Source organism: Grampus griseus, assembly GCF_964374135.1.
Source record: "Grampus griseus genome assembly, chromosome: 3".
NCBI classification, from domain to species: Eukaryota; Metazoa; Chordata; class Mammalia; order Artiodactyla; family Delphinidae; genus Grampus; species Grampus griseus.
The window spans coordinates 63,595,810-63,621,602 of NC_139019.1; the positions used below are offsets into that span (position 1 = coordinate 63,595,810).

Sequence of the window (25,793 nt, forward strand, 5' to 3'; positions counted from 1 at the left end):
TCTGACTGGTTCTTTTTTATACTTTCTTGGTCCTTGTTACAATTCACACTGTTCCTCTATTCTTTTGCCTAATTCAGTTAGCATGCTTATTACTAATGCTTTAAATTCTTTATCTGGCAAATTACTTATTTCTGTTTCCTTAGTTGTTTTTTCAGAGGTTTTCTCTTGTTCTTTTGATTGAAACAAATTCCTTTGTCTTATTATTTTACTTAACTTTCTCTGTCTGTGTGAAATTAGGTGAAACAGTTACCTGTTGTGGTCTTGAAGGGGTATCCTTGTGTGGCAGTGACCTTATATAATCTGAATGTGCCCAGTGCCTTTGGTGGGAGAGCTAGATCTCACGTGAGCATGAGTCACATCTTTCCCCAGGGTGTGCTAGAAGCCATCACCTTGGTAGGCAATGGGATTGGAGGTGGAAGGCCCAGGGCCAGAGCCAAGTGAGAGCTGGAGCTTCTCCTCTGCTCTGTGGCCAACACCACCCTACTGGGGGCAGGGACAGGTCCCAAGGTGCAGGAGCAGAAGCCCTGAGAGTTGGGTCCAAGCTGGCTCCATTCCCTCAAAGTGTGTGCTCTTGCTCTCCCCACTCCCGGCACCAGTACCCTCGCCCCAGAAGGGAGCAGTGCTGGAGCAAGAGAGTCTGGGTGCGGGCTGTTGGCCTCAGCCACTGTCAGATCCTGAGACTGCTTCTGGTGTGCTGCCTCTGTAAGTGCCAGTAATGGCTGCCCCTGCCCTGTTCAGATGCTGTTCCCAGTCTGAGCCGCCTTTTTGCTTTACAACTGAGCACTCCCCTCGGCTGCTGCAGCTCTCACCCTAGTGTGGAACTGCGCCGTAGAGCAGGCAGGGCCATTGTGGGCACTTGGCCTAGATCTGGGCACGGGCTGTGTTGGTCCTGGCCACAGTCAAAGCCCAGGACCACTTCTGATGTGCTGTTTCTGTCAGCACCAGTAACGGCTGCTCTTGCCCCATTCAGATGCCATTCCGGGTCTGGGCTGGCAGTCCCTTGCAAGTGAACATTCTCCTCAGCTGCAGCAGCGCTCACCCTAGCATGGAGCTGTGTCACAAAGCAGGTGGGGCCTGAGCGGGTGCTTGGTTCAGACTAGGGCATGTGCTGGAGTGGTCGCAGGAAACCTTCCAGAGTCCAGTGTAGTTTCAACTTGCTTTCTGCACCTTGTTTCAAGAGTAAGGAAGTTTGTGTGCACTCTTCGGGAACGTTGTCTAGGTTTCTTTCAGCCTTCCTGTTAGTCCCACTGGCTTTCTAACCAGCTAAGGAGACTCTTCTTCCCTGTGTTGGACCCCAGGGCTGGGGCGCCCAATATGTGGCCTGAACCGCTCACTCCCCAGGAAGGATCCCCCTTCTCTTCTATGTCCTTTCCCAGGGGCATAGGTCCTGACCTGATCGCTTCTCTTCCCTTCCTACCTGATTCTTTGTGGATCTTTCTTTTTGTTTATTTATTTTTGTTTAAAACAATATTTTTTATTGTAATGTAGTTGATTTACAGTGTTTCACGTATACAGCAAAGTGATTCAGTTATATATATATACGTATATGTATATATATTCTTTTTTGGATTATTTTTTGTAAAAGGTTATTAGAAGATACTGAAAATAGTTCCCTGTGCTATACAGTAGGTCCTTGTTTTTTATGTATTTTATATATAATAATGTGTATTTGTTAATCCCAAATTCCCAATTTATCCCCACCACCCCTTCCCCTTTGGAACTATAAGTTTGTTTTCTGCATCTATGAGTCTATTTCTGTTTTGTAAATAAGTTCATTTGTATCCTTGTTTTTGATTCTCTCTGTGGATCTTTCTTACAGCTTTGGTTGTACAAGAGTCTTTCTGCCAGTCTCCAGTTTATCCTCAGTGAGAATCACTATAAATGTGTTTTTCACATAGCATTATCATCATATATTGTTAATGATTGGAGGAAATATTAATGGCATTTGAATGTTATTTTCTATCATTTCTGTCTTCTCGTGCTCCTTTCTTCCTGGATAAACTGCTTTTTTTTTTTTTTTTTTCTAAATCAACAGTTTTTTTAAAACTCTTTTTTTTAATTAATTTTTTTTTATTGGTGTATAGTGGATTAACTAATGTTGTGTTAGTTTCTGCTGTACAGCAAAGTGAGTCAGTTATACACACACATATATCCACTCTTCTAGATTCTATTTCCATACAGGTCCTTTCAGAGAATTGAATAGAGCTCCCTTGCTAGGTTCTTCTTCTTATTATTATTATTTATTCTATATATAGTAGTGTGTATATGTAGGTTCTTTTTTTTTAACATCTTTATTGGAGTATAATTGCTTTACAATGGTGTGTTCGTTTCTGCTTTATAACAAAGTGAATCAGTTAGACATATACATATGTTCCCATATCTCTTCCTTCTTGCATGTAGGTTCTTATTATTTATCTATTCTATATATAGTAGTGTGTATATGTCAATCCCAGTCTCCCAATTTATTGCCCCCCTTCCCCCACTGGGAACCACAAGTTTATTTTCTACATCTGTGACTCAACTTCTGTTTTGAAAATAGGTTCATTTGTACCATTTCTTTAGATTCCACATATAAGTGATATCATATGATATTTGTTTTTCTCTTTCTGACTTACTTCACTCTGACAGTCTCTAGGTCCATCCACATCTCTACAAATGACCCAATTTCTTTCCTTTTTATGGCTGAGTAATATTCCATTGTATATATGTACCACATCTTCTTTATCCATTCCTCCGTTGATGGACATTTAGGTTGCTTCCATGTCCTGGCTATTGTAAATGGTGCTGCAATGAACATTGGGGTGCATGCATCCTTTTCAATTATGGTTTCCTCTGGATATATGCCCAGGAATGGGATTGCTGGATCATATGGTAGCTCTATTTTTAGTTTTTTAAGGAACCTCCATACTGTTCTCCATAGTGGCTGTATCAATTTACATTCCCACCAACAGTGCAAGAGGGTTCCCTTTTCTCCACACCCTCTCCATTGTTTGTAGATTTTTTGATGATGGTCATTCTGAACAGTGTGAAGTCATACCTCATTGTAGTTTTGATTTGCATTTCTCTAATGATTAGTGATGTTGAGCATCTTTTCATGTGCCTCTTGGCCATCTGTATGTCTTCTTTGGAGAAATGTCTGTTTAGATCTTCCACCCACTTTTTGATTGGGTTGGTTTTTTTTTGATATTGAGCTGCATGAGCTCTTTGTATATTTTGGAGATAAATCCCTTGTCAGTTGCTTCGTTTGCAAATATTTTCTCCCATTCTCTGCGTTTTCTTTTTGTTTTGTTGATGATTTCCTTTGCTGTGCAAAAGCTTTTATTAGGTCCCATTCATTTATTTTTGTTTTTAATTTCGTTCACTCAGAGGTGGATCAAAAAAGATCTTTCGGGCTTCCCTGGTGGCGCAGTGGTTGAGAGTCCACCTGCCGATGCAGGGGACGCGGGTTCGTGCCCCGGTCCAGGAAGATCCCACATGCCGCGGAGCAGCTAGGCCCGTGAGCCATGGCCGCTGAGCCTGCGCGTCCGGAGCCTGTGCTCCGCAACGGGAGAGGCCACAACAGTGAGAGGCCCGCGTACCGCAAAAAAAAAAAAAAAGATCTTTCTTCAATTTATGTCAGAGAGTGTTCTGCCTATGTTTTCCTCTAAGAGTTTTATAGTATCTGGTCTTACATATAGGTCTTTAATCCATTTTGAGTTTATTTTGTGTATGGTGTTAGAGAATGTTCTAATTTCATTTTTTTTTACACGTAGCTGTTCAGTTTTCTCAGCACCATTTATTGAAGAGACTGTCTTTTCTCCATTGTATATTCTTGCTTCCTTCACCATAGATTAAAAATATGGAACACTTCATGAATTTTCTTGTCAAGGATAACTGCTTTTTAAAGTGTTCTGACCTGTGCAGAATGTTCCTCTTCTCTTTTCCTATCTCTTACTCATCTCCAGTGATTGAACTACTCAGCCTTCAAGACCCAAAATATGCTACTGCCTCCTTAGAGCCTTCCCCATCACTGTGGCCAGAAATAATTTCTTTCTATTCTAGCACTTTCTCTATTCCTTTTTTAAAAAATTCTTATCGTGTACTACTTTTTGGTACATGAGTGTAGTGAGAAAGTGCCTGACTGTGATGGGAGATGTAATTTCAAATCCTGCTCTGCTGTTAGTTTACTGTCATCTCAGATAGGCCACCATACTCGCTGGGTCTTGATTTCTTCATCTATAAAATGAAAGGTTGGGCAGAGTAACAACTAGCTCTCAGTGGAACGTAAATTGGGAAGCATGTAGATGTTGGAAGGATTTGGACTTTTATCTTGGTATCTCACCATACAGCCTGTACTCCTCTCCAGCCTCATTCTCCCCCTTTCTGTTTGGAGTTTGCCTTGGGTTAAAAGTGCAGGGATTTGGCTGAGAGCTTGTCTGGACGAAGCTTTCACTGAGGAGTGTCTTACTGTAACGTGCCACTGATTGACGTTTTCAGGGAATAAAGCACTTTGATACCGTTGAACTTTTTCAGCAGTCTGCAGCTATTATAAAAGTAGTTCTACCATGATTCCTTTTTTTTTTTTCTCGGTACGCGGGCCTCTCACTGCCGCGGCCTCTCCCACTGCGGAGCACAGGCTCCGGACGCGCAGGCCCAGCGGCCATGGCTCACGGGCCCAGCCGCTCCGCGGCATGCGGGATCCTCCCGGACCGGGGCACGAACCCGTGTCCCCTGCATCGGCAGGCGGACTCTCAATCACTGCGCCACCAGGGAAGCCCTACCATGATTCTTTTTAAAGGATAGATGTCAACATCTGTACTTGTCAAGGAAGAAAGCAGTTTTTGCAGAAAATTAGGTGATACTCAAGTCTTGGAAATTAACATTGAACAATTTTATCTTTTTTTTTTTTTTTCTGCTATGCATCTCCTGACTTCAGGGATATTCTGACTGATCATCGCTGTAGTTTACCCAGTGAGAAATCCAAGGATGCTGGCTCTGAGCTAGAGCAGCACTCTCATTTAGTGGTGACTGTGATTTCTTGTCATTGAGTAGGGATTCCCTTTGAGACATTTGTCAGGGTGGTCTTCACTTAGCATCCCAGTTCTACTACTTAGTAGTTCTGCATTACTGGGCAAGGTAATAGTTAGCTTCCCCAAGCCTTTCTTTCCTCACCTGTAACATGAAAATACAGTGATACTAGTATTACCCCATGAGACTGTTATGAGAAATGGATGAGATGACGAATATAAAATCTTGAGCACAGTGCCTGGCACTTGTTGTCTATGATTTTCTTATGATACCTTGAAGTTTACCTTTTTTTTTTTATCTTTACCTCTTTTTTCTCCCAAAGAACATGGCATTAAATGTGGAACTTGATTAGCTATCTTAAAACTTACTGATTTAAATTCAGTGTTTTGACTCTTAGTACACAATACTAAGATCTTATGACATGCTTTCCAGACATTGCCAATACTAAGGTAAAAACTTTAAAGAATGAAATTCTAGCCTCTCCAAAGGTTCATCAGAGTAATAGATGCTATCCAGAAACAGTCCCCTTGGTGCAATACTTCACCTTTTGTTCCCTGTCATTCATCCATCCATCCACCCATCCATGTGTGGTTTCTTGAGAACTTGCTCTGTGCATGGCATCTCGCTTGATGCTATCACAGGTTTGGGCACTGTCTAGGCCAGTCCTGTTGGGTGCATTACTAGTAACTTTAGTAGGCTCCAGAGTGGGTAGTGATTTTTTGCCAACTTTTGGCTTCTGGCTATTCTGTTAGAACGCTTACTCATCCAAACTGGTCTTCCAGATAGATTTAATGTATCTTTCATATCTGACACCCTTTGATGTGTGGTACCTCAAATACATATGATCCTCACGAAAAGATAGATAAACACATTAAATAGGTGAAATTCCTTGATCATGTATGTACTTGCTATGTCATCTTGGGAACTAGAGAGGAAAGGCAGTCACATATCCCTGACTAGTTTTACAGAGAGTACAAATGACTTTTTGAAATGTGAGTTCTGTATACTTTATAAACTTGGGTTATATATTAATCTTTTTGACCAATCTTTATAAAGTATTCACCTATAATTTCTTTTTTTTTTTTTTGCGGTACGCGGGCCTCTCACTGCTGTGGCCTCTCCCATTGCGGAGCAACAGGCTCCGGACGCGCAGGCTCAGCGGCCATGGCTCATAGGTCCAGCCGCTCCACGGCATGTGGGATCTTCCCGGACCGGGGCACAAACCCGTGTCCCCTGCATCGGCAGGCGGCCTCTCAACCACTGCGCCACCAGGAAAGCCCTAGATGTATCTTAATACTATATAAATATTTTCGTATATACTTAAAATTTACATAAATATGTGCCACTGAACCTATCTTATTGTATTCTACCTTGTAAATAATTGTTTTAATAATTGTACAAAGTAGATCTTTTCATTTTCCTAGTGACAGACAATTTCTATTTTTTGTCTATTACGAATACAAACAGTTATTAGAGTGAACAGCTTTATAAATGTCTTTTTGAGCGCTTGTGCATTTTCCTAGATTTCTAAAAGAATTGCTGTGTCATATGTACCAGTATATGGACTCTTTAACATCAGTTAAAGCGTAAATATTTCCAAAATTCCTGTCCACATTCTTGCCAACATGCTATGTAAACAGACTTTTAAACTTTTTGATGGTATGATGAAAGTAAAAAGTTATTTCTTAAAATTATTCCTTCAAAAGTTTTCACTATGGATATTTCTTTATTTTTTCATATGAATGTAAGGAATAGGTCCCTTGAAAAATACTGCTGATTTCATTTTCCTTTCCCTGATTAACATGTTTTTGGCCTTTCATGTTTCTTTTTTTTTTATAAATATCATATTCATGTCCTTTGCCCATTTTTCCATTGTTTTGGTATTATTAATAAGTAGGAGTACTACTTCTTTGTTATATGCCTTTTCATTTTGTGTTTGATGACTGCTTTTAACAGCGGTTTTAAAAATTTAATCAAATGTATTAGTCTTTTCCTGTATGATTTATATTTTTGTGTTGCTTTTCCTGTCTTGTTCAGTAAATCATTCTCTACCTTCATGTCATTAAGTCGTTCTCCCATGTTTTCTTCTAAAAGTTTAAGATTTGCTTTTCACATTTCTTTCTTTCATCCATCTAGATTCGATTTAGGGACTCTGTGAGATTCAAGCCTAACTCAGTTATCATATGGATACCCAATTGTCCCACCATTGTTTATTGAACCATGGTATCTTTTTTGCTTATTTATAAAATAAGCAAAATACCAAGTGCCATGTATACGTTTGTGTCCGGGCTTTCTGTTACTGCTATGTTTACCTGTGCCTAAAGCAATATTGCACTTTTAATTACTATAGCTTTATTACAAAGTCTCCTCTCACAATTGTGGTTCTTCAAAATTGTATTGACTTTCCTTTGTTTTTTGTTTGTTTTTAATCTATCAAAGAAATTTCAAAATTAACTTCTGGAATTGTATTGCTTGGTAGATTAATTTGTGAGAATATATTCATTTCCTTTTTAAAATAACCTTTATTGAAATATACAGAATTATGCACAAATCATAAGTGTACAGCTTAGTGAATTTTCACAGTGTACCCATTTAAGTATCCCAAAACCAGGTTGAGAAGTAGAACAATAGAATGGAAATGAACACATTCTAAAAGCTCCACTTGTAGAGTATGAGAGGGCCTCCCAGCAGCTACCTCCCCCCTGAAAGTTAATCACTGTCCTAATATCTTTTACCAAAGAATAATAATTTTGGTTATTTTTGCTTGTTTTTGAGCCTTATATCAATAGAGACATACAATATATACTCTTTGTGTCTGGCTTCTTTGATTCAACATTGGTTTTATACAGTTCATCCATATTTTTTGCGTATTATTTATTTCCATTTTCATAGAGAATTTCATTGTATAAATACATGATAACTTTTCTGTTCTATTGATAAACATTTGAGTTACTTCCAATTTAGTACTATTATGAAAAGTATTACTGTGAACATTCTTTTACATTTTTTTTAATATACATCGTATACATTTCTGTTAGACATGTACCTAAGAGCAGAATTGTTCAGATATGTTTACTTTCAGCTTTAATAGATTCTGCCAAACAGTTTTCCAAACTAGTGTTCAGTTTACTTCCCCAGTAGCAGTATATAAAAATTCTAGTTGTTTTGCATCTTTGCCAAAGCTTAATACTGGCAGTTTTTGGTTTTAACTTTAGCCATTTAGTGAAATGATGTGGTCTCTCTGATTTGGTTTACATTTTCTTAATGATTTGAAGTAGAATGTCATCTTACTGGCCATTTGTGTTTTTTCTCTTGTCATTCATTAATTCATTACTTCATTCATTCATTCATTCACTTAGGCTGCATTGGGTCTTTAGTTGTGGCACTGCGAGGTCTTTGTTGTGGTCTGTGGGATCTTGCACTGCAGCACACGGGCTTCTGTCTAGTTGTGGCTTGCAGGTTTTCTCTCTGTAGTTGTGGCACATGGGCTCCAGAGCACGTGGGCTCTGTAGTTTGCGGCATGCAGGGCTCTCTGGTTGAGGCGCTCAACGAGCTCAGCAGTTGTGGCGCATGAGCTTAGTTGCCCCATGGCATGTGGGACCTTAGTTCTCCAACCAGGGATCGAACCTGCGTCCCCTGCATTGCAGGATGGATTCTTTACCACTGGACCGCCAGGGAAATCCCTCTCTTGTCATTTAAAAAAATTTTTTTCAGCCATATTTCTTGAGGTTGTCTTTCTTTTGATTTGTGGGAGTTCATTATGTATACTGTATTCAGGTCTTTGGGAAATAGTACATATATCTTTTATTCCATAATTTTTCATTCTCTTAATTACATCTTTTAATGAATAAAAGTTCTTAATTTTAATGTACTCTAATTTTCAGCGTTTTTCTTTACAGTTAATTGTGATTCATGATCAGCTTATGAAATCTTCGTCTACCCCCAAGGTCATATGTTATTGTCTAATAACCTTATAGTTTTTCCCTGTCTTTCAAATCTATAATCCACCTGGAATTGATTTTTATGATGTAACTTAAGAAATCAAGATTTAAAATTTTTCTATATGGATATCTTTTTGACTCAGCACTAGTTATTAAAAGGAACATCCTTTGTCCACTGTGCTACAGTGTCACTTTTGTTGTAAGTCAGGAAACTGTATACATGTCAGTCTGTTCTGGACTGTATTCTGTTCCACTGGTCTATTTGTGTCTGTGCCGGAATCACACCAGTTTAATTATTGTAGCATTACAATATTGAGCCTTCTAGTCTATGAACGTGGCGCTTTCTTTAATTTACTTAGGCCTTCTTTAATTTCTTTCAATAATGTTTTGTAGTTTTCTCTTTAGAAGTCTTGGTCATTTTGTTAGGTTTATTCCTAGGTATTTGATTTCTTTTGATACTATGGTAAATTATATCATTAAATTTTTAAAATTTGTAATTAATAGTTGCTAAAATGTAGAAATAAAGTTGGCATTTGAATACTGAACTTATGCCCAGAGCTCTTGCTCAATTCATTTGTCAATTCTAATAATTTTCATAGATTACTTTAGATTTTTCTGGAAACACAGTTTTTCCTGTATGTCATTATTCCTTTATGTAGGAATAATGACAGTTTCATAATTTCATCATTTTCTTTCCAATTCTTATACCTTTTATTTCCTTTTCCTGCAATTTTTTAAATGAATGGATATTGAATTTTATCAGATGCTTTCTGTGTATCATTGGAGAGCATCATGATTTCTGTATTCTGTTAATGTGGTGAATTACATTGATTGGCTTTTGAATATTAAACCAACCTTACATTCCTCAAAAATTCTAAATGGTTTGTATATCCTTGGATTGTCTTATTAATATTTTATTAAGGAGTCTTGCATATATTATATATTTATGGATGAAACTGACCTGTATTTTTTTTTTCTTGTAATGCTCTTGTCAGGTTTTGATGTCAAGATTATGTTGGCTTTCTGAAATGATTTGGGAAGAGTTCCCTCTTGTTCTCTTCTCTAGAAGAGTTTTTGTAAGATTGGTGCTATTTCTTTCTTATATGTTTACAAGAATTCAGTGGGGAAGTTATCTGGGTTTGGGGTTTTTCTTTTGGAAGGGCTTTTAATTACAGATTTAATTCTTCAATAGGTATAGAATTATTCAGATTTTCTATTTCTTGTGTAATTTCTGTCAATTTTAAAAAAGAAATCTGTTCATTTAATTTGAATTTTCAAAACATTTCATATGCCAAATGTTCATTTGTTTATAATAGGCTTATTATTTTTTAACATCTGTAGGAGAATTTTAAAAATTTTAATCATAAGTTTTATCATTCGACCTGTACCAAGTTTGTTTCCTTTGCTCTTACTGTGCTAGGCTCTTTCTGTTACAAGAAACACAGATTCACTCACGTTCCTTCAAGTAATGGAGATTCATGAGGCTCATTATAAAGCCATATGTAATCCTAAGAGAAAGGAATCACACAGGAAGAGCAAGATCTCTAGTATACCTTGGCTTTAGGGAGACTGGAAATGTATGGTTAATAAGGATATGGGATATCTTTAGAGATGGGAACAGGTTTACTTTTTAATACCTTTAATAGTAAGACTTTCTAATGCTTTACTCTAATGCCCCCATTATTTGCATGAAGTTTCTTATTTCCTCTTGGCTCTTCTGTATTTTTTCTTTCCCTGCCCTACCTTTTGGTTACTCATAACTTCTTACTCATGGTCCCCAGTGCCTTGTAGCCTCATTTTGTGTTTCTTTTCAACCTCTTCTCCAGTTTGACTGAACCTCTCCTTGGTTCTCGATTTCACCTCCCAAGAGATTAGTTGATTAGTTTCAGAAGACCGGTATGGGAAGCCACCTCTTAGGCTGTTGGTCAGTTACCGATTGGTTACTCTTGACCAGGCAGGTATTGCCAAGAGTGGTGGGTCCACATAGCATAGCACATGGATGCCTTAGGCTAACTCCTCTGTAGAGGGCTGCAGCTGGACAGTTTCTCTTAGGATGAGTCTATACATGGCAAGTGCTAGAATTAGTTAATACAGGTAAGTTCTAGAAATTAAATCATTGCAAGTGTTGCAGCTTTTCTCCCGTTTTCACTTATTCTGGTGAAATACCAGTGAGTAATTAAATCCTGATAAAACCAATATCTAGAATTTGGTATTATCCATCCCTTTAGCAGTTATCCCTCTTTAACTGAAAATATTCATGTGCTACCAACCCAGATTAGGGCTTTCTGCAATTAGATGTGTAATACCTATAATTTTAGTATGGACAAATGGAAATTGATAGATTTTAAATGTAAGTAATATAAAAAACAGACATAGGCAGATTAATGATTATTTAAAGAGAAAGCCATAGTATTTATCTCGTTTAGGTTGCTTCTTGTTATTTCCTTTTTTAAGTGCAGAAACAACCATGTGTGCTGCTAAGACTTCACTGTTCTGTAATAGCACAGGTCAAGTTGAAGACAAAGAGGTCCTCTTTCCTTTTGTGATACTTAATGGGTGACATATTTAAACACCACACCTTAATCTTTTGCCTAATGCATTCTCATTTATGGAATAAATTGTAGCTATTACATAGAAGCCCCTCTAGTACAATAAGTGAAATTGCTTTTTAATTTTCTAGGGGGACTCAGAGAGAGTAATGATAATTACTGGACCAAACATGGGTGGAAAGAGCTCCTACATAAAGCAAGTTGCATTGATTACTATCATGGCTCAGATTGGCTCCTATGTTCCGGCAGAGGAAGCAACAGTTGGAATTGTGGATGGCATTTTCACAAGGTAAAAACATGAGTTCTGTTTGAATATATTTCTGACAATAAATCAAGCCCACATCGTCACATGAATTTTCTTCTTACGTACATAGTTAGGTGAACAGATTTGCTATATAGGATTTTGCTATTTAGAATTTCGGAACTTAAAGAAATCATTTCATCATGAAATTAATATCAGAAGAGACCTAGGAGATCATTTTGTCTGGTCATTTTAAACTTGTTGTTAGTTACCGAGTTCTTTCTTAAAGGAAATTATTTGTAGAAGTTGAAAATTAAACAGATAAAAGCAGATCTGCTCTGCCTTAATCAGAGGTAGAAGGCTTGAACCTAAATGTCCATCGACAGATGAATGGATAAAGAAGGTGTGGTACATATATACAATGGAATATTACTCAACCGTAAAACAGAATGAAGTAATGCCATTTGCAGCAACATGTATGGACCTAGAAATTATCATATTAAATGAAGTAAGTCAGACAAAGACAAATATCATATATCACTTATATGTGGGATCTAAACAGTGATACAAATGAACTTATTTACAAAACAGAAACAGACTCACAGACTTAGAAAACAAACTTATGGTTACCAAAGGGGAAAGGTGGAGGGAGGGATAAATTAGGAGGTTAGGATTAACATATACACATTACTATATATAAAATAGATAAACAACAAGGACCTACTGGACAGCACAGGGAACTCTATTCAATACTCTGTAATAACCTATATGGGAAAAGAATCTGAAAAAGAATAGATATATGTATATGTATAACTAAATCACTTTGCTATACACCTAAAACTAACACAACATTGTAAATCAACTATACTGCAATATAAAATAAAATTTTTCTTAATTTCAAAAAAAAAGAGGTAGAAGGCTTGGAGACTTGGCTTCTAGGCTCTATAAAGCAGTCTGCAACCTAGTCTACCCTCCTTATTTTTATAGGTCGGGAACTGACAACAGACTGGAAAAGGCACTGGCCCAAGATAATTTAATTCATATTCTTTTTTGCTCTAAGGACATAACATGCAACTGGCTAAGATTTACCCTCAACCTTTAAACCTAAATTGCATGCCATATTAGGAATATAGGTGAAATATCGTGGTCTCACCAATTAGGATTCATAGTTTAATCTATTTACTCAGATTTATCAGTTCTTAAAATATTATTTATACTTCTTATACTTACATTTTTAGAAAAAGGTAAATATAGTCTATAGTGTATAGTCAAAGTATATGTGTAGAGTGTCTGATTTATTTTCCTGCTTATTTAATATTTGACCCTTGAACACATCAGAATATATCACATTGCTAAGGTTCATGCAGTTGAGTAGACATTAAAACACTTTAAGGCTTGGGTTTTAATCAGAGAATGAACAAAGCAAAGCAACCTAAATTCTGTTGGGTTGGCTAAAAGGTTTGTTCCTTTTTTACCGTAAGATGGCTCTAGTAGTTCTTAGCTGTCTTTAACTTCATTTGAAACAATTTTGTTAGATTTTATTGTGACAGCTGTCACATCAGCATGCATTTAAAAAAAACATCAAAATTGGTGAATTTTTGTGTAGCCATTTTAATATTGAAGATGGAAGAAGAAAGCAACATTTTCAGTGTATTATGCTTTATTATTTTAAGGAAGGTAAAAAGGCAACTGAAACGCAAAAAAAGATTTTGCATGTATGGAGAGGGTGCTGTGACTGATCAAATGTGTCAAAAGTGGGTTGTGAAGTTTTGTTGTGGAGATTTCTTGCTGGACAATGCTCCACGGTCAGGTAGACCAGTAGAAGTTGATAGCGATCAAATCGAGACATTCAGTGAGAACAATCAACATTATACCACGTTGAGATACCCGGGAGATACCAGGAGATACCGACATACTCAAAATATCCAAATCAAGCATTGAAAATCATGTGCACCAGCTTGGTTATGTTAATCGCTTTGATGTTTGGGTTCCACATAAGTTAAGTGAAAAAAACCTTCTTGACTGTATTTCCACGTCCAATTCTCTACTGAAACGTAATGAAAATGTTGTGTTTTTAAAACAAGTTGTGACGGGCAATGAAAAGTGGATATTGTACAATCATGTGGAATGCAAGAGATCGTGGGGCAAGTGAAATGAACCACTACCAACCACACCAAAGGCTGGTCTTCATCCAAAGAAGGTGATATATTGTGTGCATCGTGGGATTGGAAGGGAGTCCTCTATTATGAACTCCTTCTGGAAAACCAAACGATTAATTCCAACAAGTACTGCTCCCATTTAGACCAACTGAAAGCAGCACTTTATGAAAAGTGTCCATAATTAGTCAACAGAAAATGCATTGTCTTCCATCAGGATAACGCAAGATCACATGTTTCTTTGATGACCAGGCAAAAACTATTACAGCTTGGCCGGGAAGTTCTAATTCATCCACCGTATTCATGAGACACTGCACCTTCAGATTTACATTTATTTCGGTCTTTACAAAATTCTCTTAAAGGAAAAAATTTCAATTCCCTGGAAGACTGTAAACAATTCTTTGCTCAAAAAGTTAAAAATTTTTGGGAAGATGGAATTATGAAGTTGCCTGAAAAATGGCAGAAGGTAGTGGAACAAAACAGTAAATATGTTGTTCAATAAAGTTCTTGGTGAGGGCTTCCCAGAAGCACAGTGGTTGGGAGTCCACCTGCCAGTGCAGGGGACACGGGTTCAGGCCCTGGTCCAGGAGGATCCCACATGCTGCAGAGCGGCTGGGCCCGTGCGCCACAGCTGCTGGGCCTGCACTCTAGAGCCCGTGCTCCACAACAAAAGAAGCCACCGCAGTGAGAGACCCGCGCATTGCAATGAAGAGTAGCTTGCACCCGCGTACAGCAACGGAGACCTAATGCAGCCAAAAATAAGTAAATAAAATTTAAAAAAAAAAAGTTCTTGGTGAAAATGAAAAATGTGTCTTTTCTTTTGACTTAAAAACCAAAGACGCTTTTTGGACAACCCAATATTTGATGCCATATCACCAAACAGATGTTATTTTGATCTCCATATATTTGTAAATGAACTCAATATAATAAATTTTAAAAATATTTCTTTAGTTTTTAACATTGTAATTAATTTTCTATTTCCTAAGAAAAAATACTAGGTATTTTATTTTGGTTACATTATTAGGAGGAGTGACAAGAGAAATTTCATCAATAGAAAAAAGATAAAAGGAAGAGAAAAATAAAAAGAAAGAGAAAAAATATCTTGGGCAATGTAAGGTAATTTGTCTGGAAGAGAATCTTGTTAGCAGAGTATCAGGAATGTTTTTAGATACAATTAATAGAAAAGAAAATAAGGGTTTACTTTTCTCATTTAACAAGGAAGCTTGAAGTAGGTGACCACTTCTGATGTTTCAGTGGCTCTGCAGTTTTGTTGTCTTCTCCTCATAGTTGCAATATAGTTGCTGTGACTCCAGACATCACATTGATATTCATATGAGGAAAAAGGGAAAAGGAATGCAAAAGCTTCTCCTTTTTTTCAGGAAATCAGTACCTTTTCAGAAGCCTCCCAGAAAACTTTCACTTACATTTCGCTAACCAGCGCTGTGTCTCATGGCCATAATTACAAGCGAAACAAAGTATGAATTTGATTTTATCCAGCTTTTATAATGGAGCTAGGCAAGGGACAGGTGTTCAGGAATGGATTTATTGGTAACCAGAAAATAGTTTCTGCCACAAGGAATGAATTCAATGATAATAACAATAACTAACCTTTGTAATGATAACATATTTATAATATTAGTATAATAAAATTTTTACCAATGTATAGAACCTGTTCTATGTATATAAAATATTTATATAAAGTATATTCGGTGAGAGCAAATATAAGCCTTCTGGAAAAGGACAAAGTGCATTAATTCAGCAAATTTGGATCTTTATCCATTCATTTTCATTTGTTCATTCATCCAACATATACTAACTTGGCATCTAACATATGACAAGCACTCAGAATACAAAGCAATCATAGTTTCTGTTCCCATGAAGTTTACCTGATGGAGAAGATCAGCATAAACCAAAAAATTGTATAAAGAAATGTAAAGTTGCAGCTGTGACAAGTCTACAAAGGCTAGGTATATGAGGCTGTGGCAGCCTGTGGTGCTGGGACCTGATCTGCTCAGGAACGTCAGGAGAAGGCTTCCTTTAGCAAGTGATGTGTAATCTGAAGGAGGCGTTAACTAATCAAAGGAAAGAAGAGCATTTCAGACCAAGAAAGCAGCATGTGCAAATGTTCTTTCACATTAAAAAAACCATAGTGAGACAACAGCTGAAGGGTGGCCCTCTAGGGGAGCAAGATTCTCCATGAAGCTGAAGACAATAGGTAAGGGCAAGTTATACAAAGTGTAGGCCGTGTTAGGAGTTTGTGTAAAAGCCATGGGAAGCCATTGAAGGGTTTTAAGCAGGGCTTGGTATGATCACATCTACATTGGCTGAAATGCAGAGAATGTTTGGAGGAAGGACACAGTTGATCAGTGCAGTCTTATCAGTAGGCCCTTGCGGTGGCCTTGGTGAGAGGTATCAGTAGTTTGGGTTGTAGTGTTAGTTTAAATGGAAAGGAGTTGTATTTGAAAGGTAATAAATAACAGGAAATAAATCAACAGGATTTGGTGATAGATGGGATATGAGGCTGAGATAAATGGAGTTTTCAGCGATGACAGTGCTTTGTGCATCTGGGTGGAGAATGCCGGCATTTACTGGAAGAGAGTGATTTTTTTTTCCTTGGATCCTGACTTTATTTTTGGTTTTTTGATTTACAATGTTGTGTTAGTTTCAGGCGTACAGCAAAGTGATTCAGTTATACATATATTCATTCTTTTTCAGATTCTTTACCCATGTAGGTTATTACAGAATATTCAATAGGACCTATACAGTAGGTCCTTGTTGGTTATCTATTTTATATATAGTAGTGTGTATATGTTAATCACAAGCTCCTAATTTATCCCTCCCCCACTCATTTCCCCTTTGGTAACCATAAATTTGTTTTTGAAATCTGTGAGTGTTTCTGTTTTGTAAATAAGTTATTTGTATCATTTTTAAAAATTAGATTCCACATATGAGTGATATCATATACTTGTCTTTGACTTATTTCACTTAGTATGCTAATCTCTAGGTCCATCTATGTTGCTGCAAATGGCATTATTTGGTTCTTTTTTATGGCTGAGTATTGACTTGGTTTTTGTATGTAGTAGGTAGCAATACTCTGAGACCATAGGGAAGCTGTCATGTAGTCAGTTGGATATAAAGTTTGAGTTCACAGGGAGAGATGAAAGGTAACAATATAGATTTGTTGTGAGACATCTTTGTATAAGTGGGAAGTGAGATCCTGGGTGTGGATGAGATCATGTTGGCAGAGAGTAAATATAGTGAAGAAGATAATGTTCCAAGGCTGAGCCTTAGAACTGCCAACATGTCATGGCTGAGTAAGAAGATAAGCTTGAAAAACCAACAGAGAAGGAGTACCCAGAGAGGCAGGGGAAAACCAGGACAGCCCAGTGTCATGGGGGCACGGGGAAAAGTGCTTCAAGGAGGAAGGAAGTGGTCCACAGCGCTGAAAGACTGAATGAGATGAAGCCTGAAAAGTCCACCTTGGTTTTAGCAAAATGAATATGACTAGTGACCTTTGCAAGAGCTGTTATGGTGGAGTGGTGGGGCCTCACTCCAGTTAAAGTGAGAGGTTAGGATATAGAGTTTGTAGGTGACCCTGGAGCAGATTGGCTGGGAAGACAGGGTTAGAGATCCAATAAGGGACTTGTTTTATTTTTGAGTGGTAGACTTGAACATGTTTAAGAGGGGTATCCAGTGGAATATGTTATGTCCATGAATTTATGATTCTAAAAAAATGCATCAGTCACCTTAGAGGATATTAGAATGAATTCATGATACTTAAAACAAAAAATCACTAGTCACTTTGGAGAATAAAAATTGAAAAATAAAGGGGAAGAATCATGCAGCTACCATGCCTTTCCAAAAATATTATGAGAAGAATTTTCTCTTTATGGAAGTGTTCCAGCTAACAGAGAAGGAATAGTAGTATTAGAATATCACCCCTCTCTTTTTTTGCAATCCCTAGTGTAGTTATAGATCTAGGCAATAATTAGAAATGGCTGCTCACGTCATGAAAAGAGAGACGACCAGACATTTGGCCAAAGTTTGTAACACAAGCTATGAAGTCTGTGCAAACAAATCAAACCTTAATCTATTTGAATATCTAGATCTATCTGAAACACAGAGAGATATTGATCTTTTATACTTCAGGATTTTTTTGTGGGGGAAGGGCTGCACTGGGTCTTAGCTGCGGCACACGGGATCTTTGTTGCGGCGTGCAGGATCTTTTTAGTTGCGGCATGCAGGATCTTTTTAGTTGCGGCATGCAGACTTCTTAGTTGCGGCATGCATGCGGGATCTAGTTCCCTGACCAGGGATCGAACCTGGGCCCCCTGCATTGGGAGCGCAGTCTTACCCACTGGACCACCAGGGAAGTCCCTATACTGCAAGATTGGTCACAACCTTAAAACATTAATTAGCAAAGAATCATTTCAGTCAGTTAAAGGATATAAAGATATAAACACTGAAATCTGGGACACTCTCTTATGCTTTACCATTTAAGTAGCTGTTGTTTCATGGACCTTAAGGTCATGTTTATAAAAGCAGTCTGCCATGGGCCCTGAGTGTCCCTGCATGTCCCTACTGAGTACACCAAGAAAGCCCCTGATTGCTCCCTACCTGGGCATTTGTCAGGGTTGGGCTTGCAGCAAGCAGTCTCGAGGGAAGAGGTAATAACATCTCCCCACAAAGAGGAAGCGTGCTTCTTTTTGTTGTACACGTAGTGAATCCTCAAGTTCAGTTTTCTGCCTTGTAATACAACCCACTGCATGCACAGCATCCGTGGTGAGCCCTTTGCCTTGCCCTTACGGGACTTGACAGCTGATGCAAACCAATATGGGTAAAAGTCCTTTGTTTCTGATTCAGGGTTTTCATGTCTTTTGCTAGCATCTGTGAAACCATATTGGCTTAACTTGATATAAATAGGGTAAAATCCCAGACTTTGCCCAGTTCTGCATGGGTCAGTAGGATTCTCTTATCTCTTGCTAATAATAAGTGCTACTAAAATGTGAGTAGATAGGTTATATGTGGGAAAGGATGGAAGCTTTAGAGCCAGAAAGGTCAGGTCTCAATACAAGTTCACCAATTTCCTGACTGTGTGCTAGTTACTTCATTCATCTAGAGCCTTGAAAGAAGTATGGTGTCATGGAATTTAAAAAAAAAAAAAAAAAGTATTATAGTTGGGTACAAATCCCACTTTTTCTACTTAACTATCTGACCTTTGGCGAATTACTTGACTTCTCAATGTCTCAGTTTTTTCATCTATAAAATGGAGATAATACTGCTTAATCACAGATTATTGTGGGAATTAAGTACATGAAGTGCCTGGTATGTAATAGGTACTCAATAAATTTGAGTTTTGTTCCTTCTTCTAGAGTCTGTGTCATTAGTATTTTGGATTTAAAAGTCTGTCTTCATATATATGTTAGTATAGTACTCCTTTTCTAAACTTAGCCTCAGGTCTCACATCTATAAAACAAAAAGTTTGATAATACCAGGTTTTGAGAATAATTTTTGAAGGGTGTGAAATCACTACGAATTGCTGGTCTTAGCTGTCATCCTTGAAAGAAGTTAACCAAATATTCCGCACTTTAAACCTTGCCAACACCAAATTCATTGTTTCAGTATAGTAGCATTCATTCTGAGTTAACTCCTGCAAACACATTAGTTTATTCATCTACTTGGGGATACATTTTATAGTTACCTGGTCCTGATGGGCCAATCCAGAAGTAGTATCACATGAAAGAATATTCTTACTGCAACACATGAAAAAGAGCTGGTTATGAAACTTGGCATTCAGTGTGATTCCACTTTTGTATGACAAATTGTATATGTAAATATATGCAGAGAAAACCATCTATATAGAAGGCTGCATTCCAAAATATTGTAAAAGATATAGGATTATGGTGACTTTTCTTTAGTTTGGCTTATGAACATTTTCAAAATTCTGAAATAAACAGGTAACAAAAGTACTCCCCTGCCCCAAAAATGTTAAGGGTTATATCAGTCAAAATGAGATGTTTCATAGGCGTCTAATGAAATGCATATATGGTCATTGTCTGGGAATACTTTTTTCCTGGACAGACTTCTCTTCCCTACTCAGTAGCATGGAATTTGGGGTTCTAAGCTTTAAACCTTCCCAAGAGCATATCAGACTTTATTTTTCCGAAGTTGTAACCCAGCCTGTAAGTAGCCCTAGTTCTTCCTCCTTTAGGAATTGATGGCTTTCTGTCAGATCAGTATGCAAGACTGGTGTTTTTAATTTTCATAACAGAAACATTGCCCTTTGCACATTTAACATCTTTGATTTTTTTAACCCTTAATGTACATTGGATTTTTTTTTAATGGAGCTTTTAAAGTATATTGAAACCTGGACCCTGCCCTCAGAGGTTCTAAGTTGGCCTGGGGCAGGGTTTGGGAATTTGAATTTTACATGTGTCCAGGTGGTTTTGAAATGTGGGCAAGGCTGAGAAGCATTTCCCCAAGCCCTTGCTGGAGAGCTCAGTTATTTAATTCTAAAAGTAAGAGAAGCTTATTATGAAAACTGTTTACGGTGTAGTAGGGTATTAAGTGAAATGTTTCCTTCTCTACAGGTCAGCATCTATTTATGGTTTTTCATTTAACTTTCCACAAGGTTAGAGGTGTACATAAGTCTTCTCTCTTACGTGGTCTTATACTAAGCATTATTATCATGTAGCTTGCTTTTATTTCCTAACCTGGGGGAAACTGAATTCCCCTGTCAGTTCTTACAGATTAGTCTCACACTTTTATTGGCTGTGGTGTGTCTGCTATGCAGAGGTTCCCTGAACTCTTTAACCTCTGAGACCTCCATCTGGGATGCACTGCTCTAGTAGAAGAACCCTGTTCTTTGTCCATTCCCCCTGTCCTCGCCTTCTCTTCCTATTACCATTGGAAAGGAGTCTATGTGGACCACATTCAGTTATATCCCTAGGATTTTAAATTTTTACTAGGATATGGTTTAATATTATAACCTCATATTTTTCATTTATTATGAAATTATTCAGACATATTACAGTCCCCTTGTAGCTTCCAACCTACTAAAGAAATAAAGCATTGCAAATCCAACTGAACCCATAACCCTCCCTGGTCCTGTTCCCCTCCACCCCATCCAGAGTAACCCTTTTTGACTCTGGTTTTTATCTCATGAGTTTCTCTATATTTTTACTACATAGATATGTTTTGAAATAATATATGGAATTATTTGGTATGCTTTTAAACTTTATGTTTGGTATGCTTTTAAGCATCATTCTTCTGCAAGTGGCTTTTTCCCCCTCAATGTTATATTTATGAACTTCATCCATATGGATGCATATAATTCTAGTTCACTCATTTTTCTCTAATTATGATAGTCCATTGTATGCATGTACCATAGTTTATCCATTTTTCTTGATTAATATCTAATATGATTCAAATTTGTTGCAAATATCAACAGTGCTGATACCTGTCTTACACACATCTAGTACACGTGTGAGTTTTCTGATTCTGGGCTTTACCTAGGAGTGGGACTGTAGAGTGTAAGGAATGTGCATCTTTCTTGTTCTTCAAGGAACATGGACCAGTTTAGAATCCCACCAGCAGTGTATAAAAGTTTGTCCCTATGATTTAAATTAATTAGAACAAGAAATACCCATTTGATATGTTTCTATATAGTCTCAAAAATTGGTCATAAGGGCATTTTCATTTCTATTAATATGTTTTACATGAAGTACCATCTGATAAATGACATTTTATTAATGCTAAGGAATTTTTTTCTCTCCATGTGCGTGCTGTGCCTGTTTATAAAGAGATTTGAAGCACTTTATTGGCCTTCCCTGACAAACTGCCAGGCCTCATGTTTTCAGCCAATGGCTGCTCCCCCTTTAATTCCTTTTTGTCTTGACTGCCAAGAGGTTAAGAGCTAAATTTGAGGCGCAAGTGTAGAAACAAATTTGGTTTAATTTTCCCCATCTCTTCTTATATGGGAGTATTTCTCCATGAGTATTTCTCTAGCATGATTCTTAGAACAGCTGCATCAGAATCAGAGATGCTTGTTAAAAATGCTGCTTTCTAAGGCCTGTCACAGACCTATTATATTGGAATCTTCAGCGTGAGACCCTAAAATTAGCATTTTAAAAGCTCATGCTAAACTTGCTGTCTCAAATTTGAGCATCTACTATATGGCTTGTAATCTTACTTTCATATTCATTGTAACTCTTCTGTTATAAATATTTTGTTATTCTAAATCACTTCAGATCCTTTTTTGCGCTCAATGGAAAAAATATTAAAATCTAGCAGATGTGTGCATAAAATTTGGCTCCAAACTTGGTCTTTTTTTTTTTTGTTCATGCCGCGTGGCATGCGGGATCTTAGTTCCCCAGCCAGGGATCGAATTCGTGCCCTGTGCAGTGGAAGCATGGAGTCCTAACCACTGGACTGCCAGGGAATTCCCAAACTTTATCTTTAAATTGGTTATTTTTGCATTATTAATTGGACATTTACAACACTAGGTTTAAATTCATGTTTTCCATAAATATTCATTGAGTGCCTACTATGTGGTGTGTGCTGTGCCGTAAGAAGAATAAATAAATGCATGAAAAGCTATAAACAGGAGGCTTTGGGAGTCTTTTCCTGGATGTTGTAACCTCATGAACCTTTCTCTGAATAAGAAGGATTTTTTTAAAAGTAGAATTTTGGCAAACATATACATTTGGCCCTAATTGGTGATATATGTACTCATTGGTGAAATATTATATTTCTAGACACATATTTCCAAGGATTATTAACATCTTTGAGTGCATCACTCAATTAAGATCTGTTTCTTATTATCCTGATAAGTGCAAACTTAAACCTCATTCAACTTTTTGGACTCAGTATTTAAGTTTTAGAAAAGCGATGAATTATTAAGTCTGGTTGAAAAAAAACAACAAAACAATTGGCTTCTCTCAGCATAATTTATTTCTATTTATGTCGATTAAATGTTGGTAGAAAGGGGTATTTACATTAAGTGGCCTCTGGTTAATAATTTTCATGCCACCCTCCCCACGTAAACTCTTTCTTATGGTCCCCAGCTTCAGGAATGCTTTGTACTCAGAATCGCACCATTGTGTTTACTTTGAGAGAGAATTGGAAGGTAATAGGTCTTCAAATGCTTAAATTAAATTATCTTAAATGTTTGCTTTTGGCTGTGTGGATGATAACTGGTTTGTTTGCTGAATTTAGTTTAATTCAGCACATATTGATTGAGTACCTACTGTGGAGTATTTTTACTCTGTTAAAATATATGTATACTTCTTGGACAGAAGGAAAATATCTTGACTGAGTACATGTCTTCTAGTTGGTGGTAAATACCAGCACTAAAAACCACATTATATTTTACGAAATGAGTGGGCTGTTGAGAATTTTATTGGCAACAGAAATGTTGCCTTGTGAGTGCCTCTCTGGTTTATTTAGCTCCTGTAGCTGTGTCTGCCAAACAGGAGATATCTCACTTCATCTTTTTGATGGGAAGTGGTTGTATGAATTTAATGCTTCAAAGTCACCTGAGGGTTTGGTTTCGTTTAGTTTTAAGTGCAGATTCCAGGCATGTCCCTGGAAGGTAGATTCCCTGGAGATACAGTTGTTATTGGTATGATGAAGGAGACTCCTGGACCTCGTAATTAAGAACTCGTGCTTAGGTCTTCCCATTTTTGATTGGGCTGTTTGCTGTTTTTATATTTTGGAAATTAATCCCTTGTCAGTTGCATCATTTGCAAATATTTTCTCCCATTCTGTAGGTTGTCTTTTCATTTTGTTTACAGTTTCCTTTGGTGTGCAAAATCTTTTAAGTTTAATTAGGTCTCATTTGTTTATTTTTGTTTTTATTACTCTAGGAGACAGATACAAAAAAATTACTCTAGGAGACAGATACAAAAAAATATTGCTATAATATACATCAAAGAGCTTTTTGCCTATATTTTCCTCTAGGAGTTTTATAGTATCTGGTCCTACATTTAGGTCTTTAATCCATTTTGAGTTTGTTTTTGTGTATGGTGTTAGAGAATGGACAGTTAGTTTTTGGAGCACCACTTATTGAAGAGACTGTCTTTTCTCCATTGTATATTCTTACCTCCTTTGTTGTAGATTAATTGGCCATAGGTACATGGGTTTACTTCTGGGCTTTCTATCCTGTTCCACTGATTTGTATGTCTGTTTTTGTGCCAGTACCATACTGTTTTGATTACTATAGCTTTGCAGTATAGTCTGAGGTCAGGGAGCCTGATTCTTTCAGCTGCATTTTTCTTTCTCAAGATTGTTTTGGCTATTCAGGGTCTTTTGTGTTTCCATACAAATTTTTTAATTTTTTTTCTAGTTTTGTGGAAAATGCCCTTGGTAATTTGATAGGGATTGCATTGAATCTGTAGACATTTCTCCAAGGAAGACATCCAGATGGCCAACAGGCACATGGAAAAATGCTCAACATCGCTAATTATTAGAGAAATGGATATCAAAACTACAGTGAGGTATCATCTCACTCCAGTCAGAAGGGCCATCATCAAAAAGTCTATAAATAATAAATGCTAGAAAGGGTGTGGAGAAAAAGAAACCCTCCTACACTGTTGGTGGGAATGTAAATTGGTACAGCTACTATGGAGAACAGTTTGGATGTTCTTTAAAAAACTAAAAATAGGGTTGCCATATCATCCAGCAGTCCCACTCCTGGGCATATATCTGGAGAAAACTATAATTCAAAAAGATACATGCACCCCAGTGTTCATTGCAGCACTGTTTACAGTATCCAAGACATGGAAGCAACCTAAATGTCCTTTGACAGATGACTGAATAAAGAGGATGTGGTGTGTGTGTGTGTATGTGTATACATACACAATGGAATATTACTCAGCCATAGAAAAGAATGATATAATGCCATTTGCAGCAACATGGATGGACCTAGAGATTATCATGCTAAGTGAAGTAAGTCAGACAGAGAAAGAAAAATATCATATGATATCCTTTATATGTGGAATCTTCAAAAAAAAAAAAAAAGGTTCAATTGAACTTACTTACAAAGCAGAAATAACCCCACAGACATAGAAAGCAAACTTATGGCTATCAAAGGGGAAAGGGGGGGTGATAAATTAGGAGGTTGGGATTAATATATACACACTACTGTTTATAAAATAGATAACCAACAGGTACCTACCATATAGTACAGGGAATTGTATGCAATATTTTGTAATAACCTATAAGTGAAAAGAATCTGAAAAAGAATATATACACACACACACACATATTTACATATATATAACTGAATCACTGTGCTGTACACCTGAAACTAATATGACATTGTAAATCAACTATACTTCAACTGAAAAAAATATTTTTAAAAAAAGAACCTCTGCAAGTGACTCAGAAACATATCCAGGTTTAGGAGCTATTACTTAGTTTCAACACTTGACATTTTACAGAAGGAAAAGCAGAAAGAGAGATTGTGATTTGCTCAAGCTCATAGTGTGAGTTCAGTTATAAGAATGCCTCCTCTGGTTGTGTAGCGTTTCCCTGTACTGAACTTATTAATTAATCTGGTTAGTCTTTTCCCTCATGACTGATTTATCCTTGCTTTGATGGCCTTAATTATTGTGTTGTTTCACAGAAAATAGTTAAGAAATAGTTAACTATTTTCCTTTGACTTTCTTGGGACTATCCCACTGAATAGACAAGTAGATGTGTTGGGGAATGATTTGCCCAGTCAGCACACTGTGGGTTTCCTTTGATAGGAAAACACCTGTGTCCTTATGTGGCCTGCATGTGCTTTGTAGGTGGTTCTAGTGAACATGGTTTCATGTGAGCGAATACAAGTTTGGCATTTTCCTGGATTGCTGCCTTGATTTTCAGCTATGTTTCCATTGACACTGAAAGATTGTTG

General features: G+C 37.2%; 1 protein-coding gene across 2 annotated transcripts in view; it reads left to right on the forward strand.

Annotated features, from left to right (window-relative positions):
- MSH3 (mutS homolog 3) overlaps window positions 1–25,793 on the forward strand; it is a 180,909-nt gene that overhangs the window by 135,080 nt on the left and 20,036 nt on the right. For both annotated transcript variants that reach the window (XM_082650995.1, XM_082650996.1), the window contains exon 20: window positions 11,629–11,786. In XM_082650995.1, coding sequence (XP_082507121.1) covers window positions 11,629–11,786 — 158 coding nt within the window. The remainder of the gene's footprint in view (window positions 1–11,628; window positions 11,787–25,793) is intronic.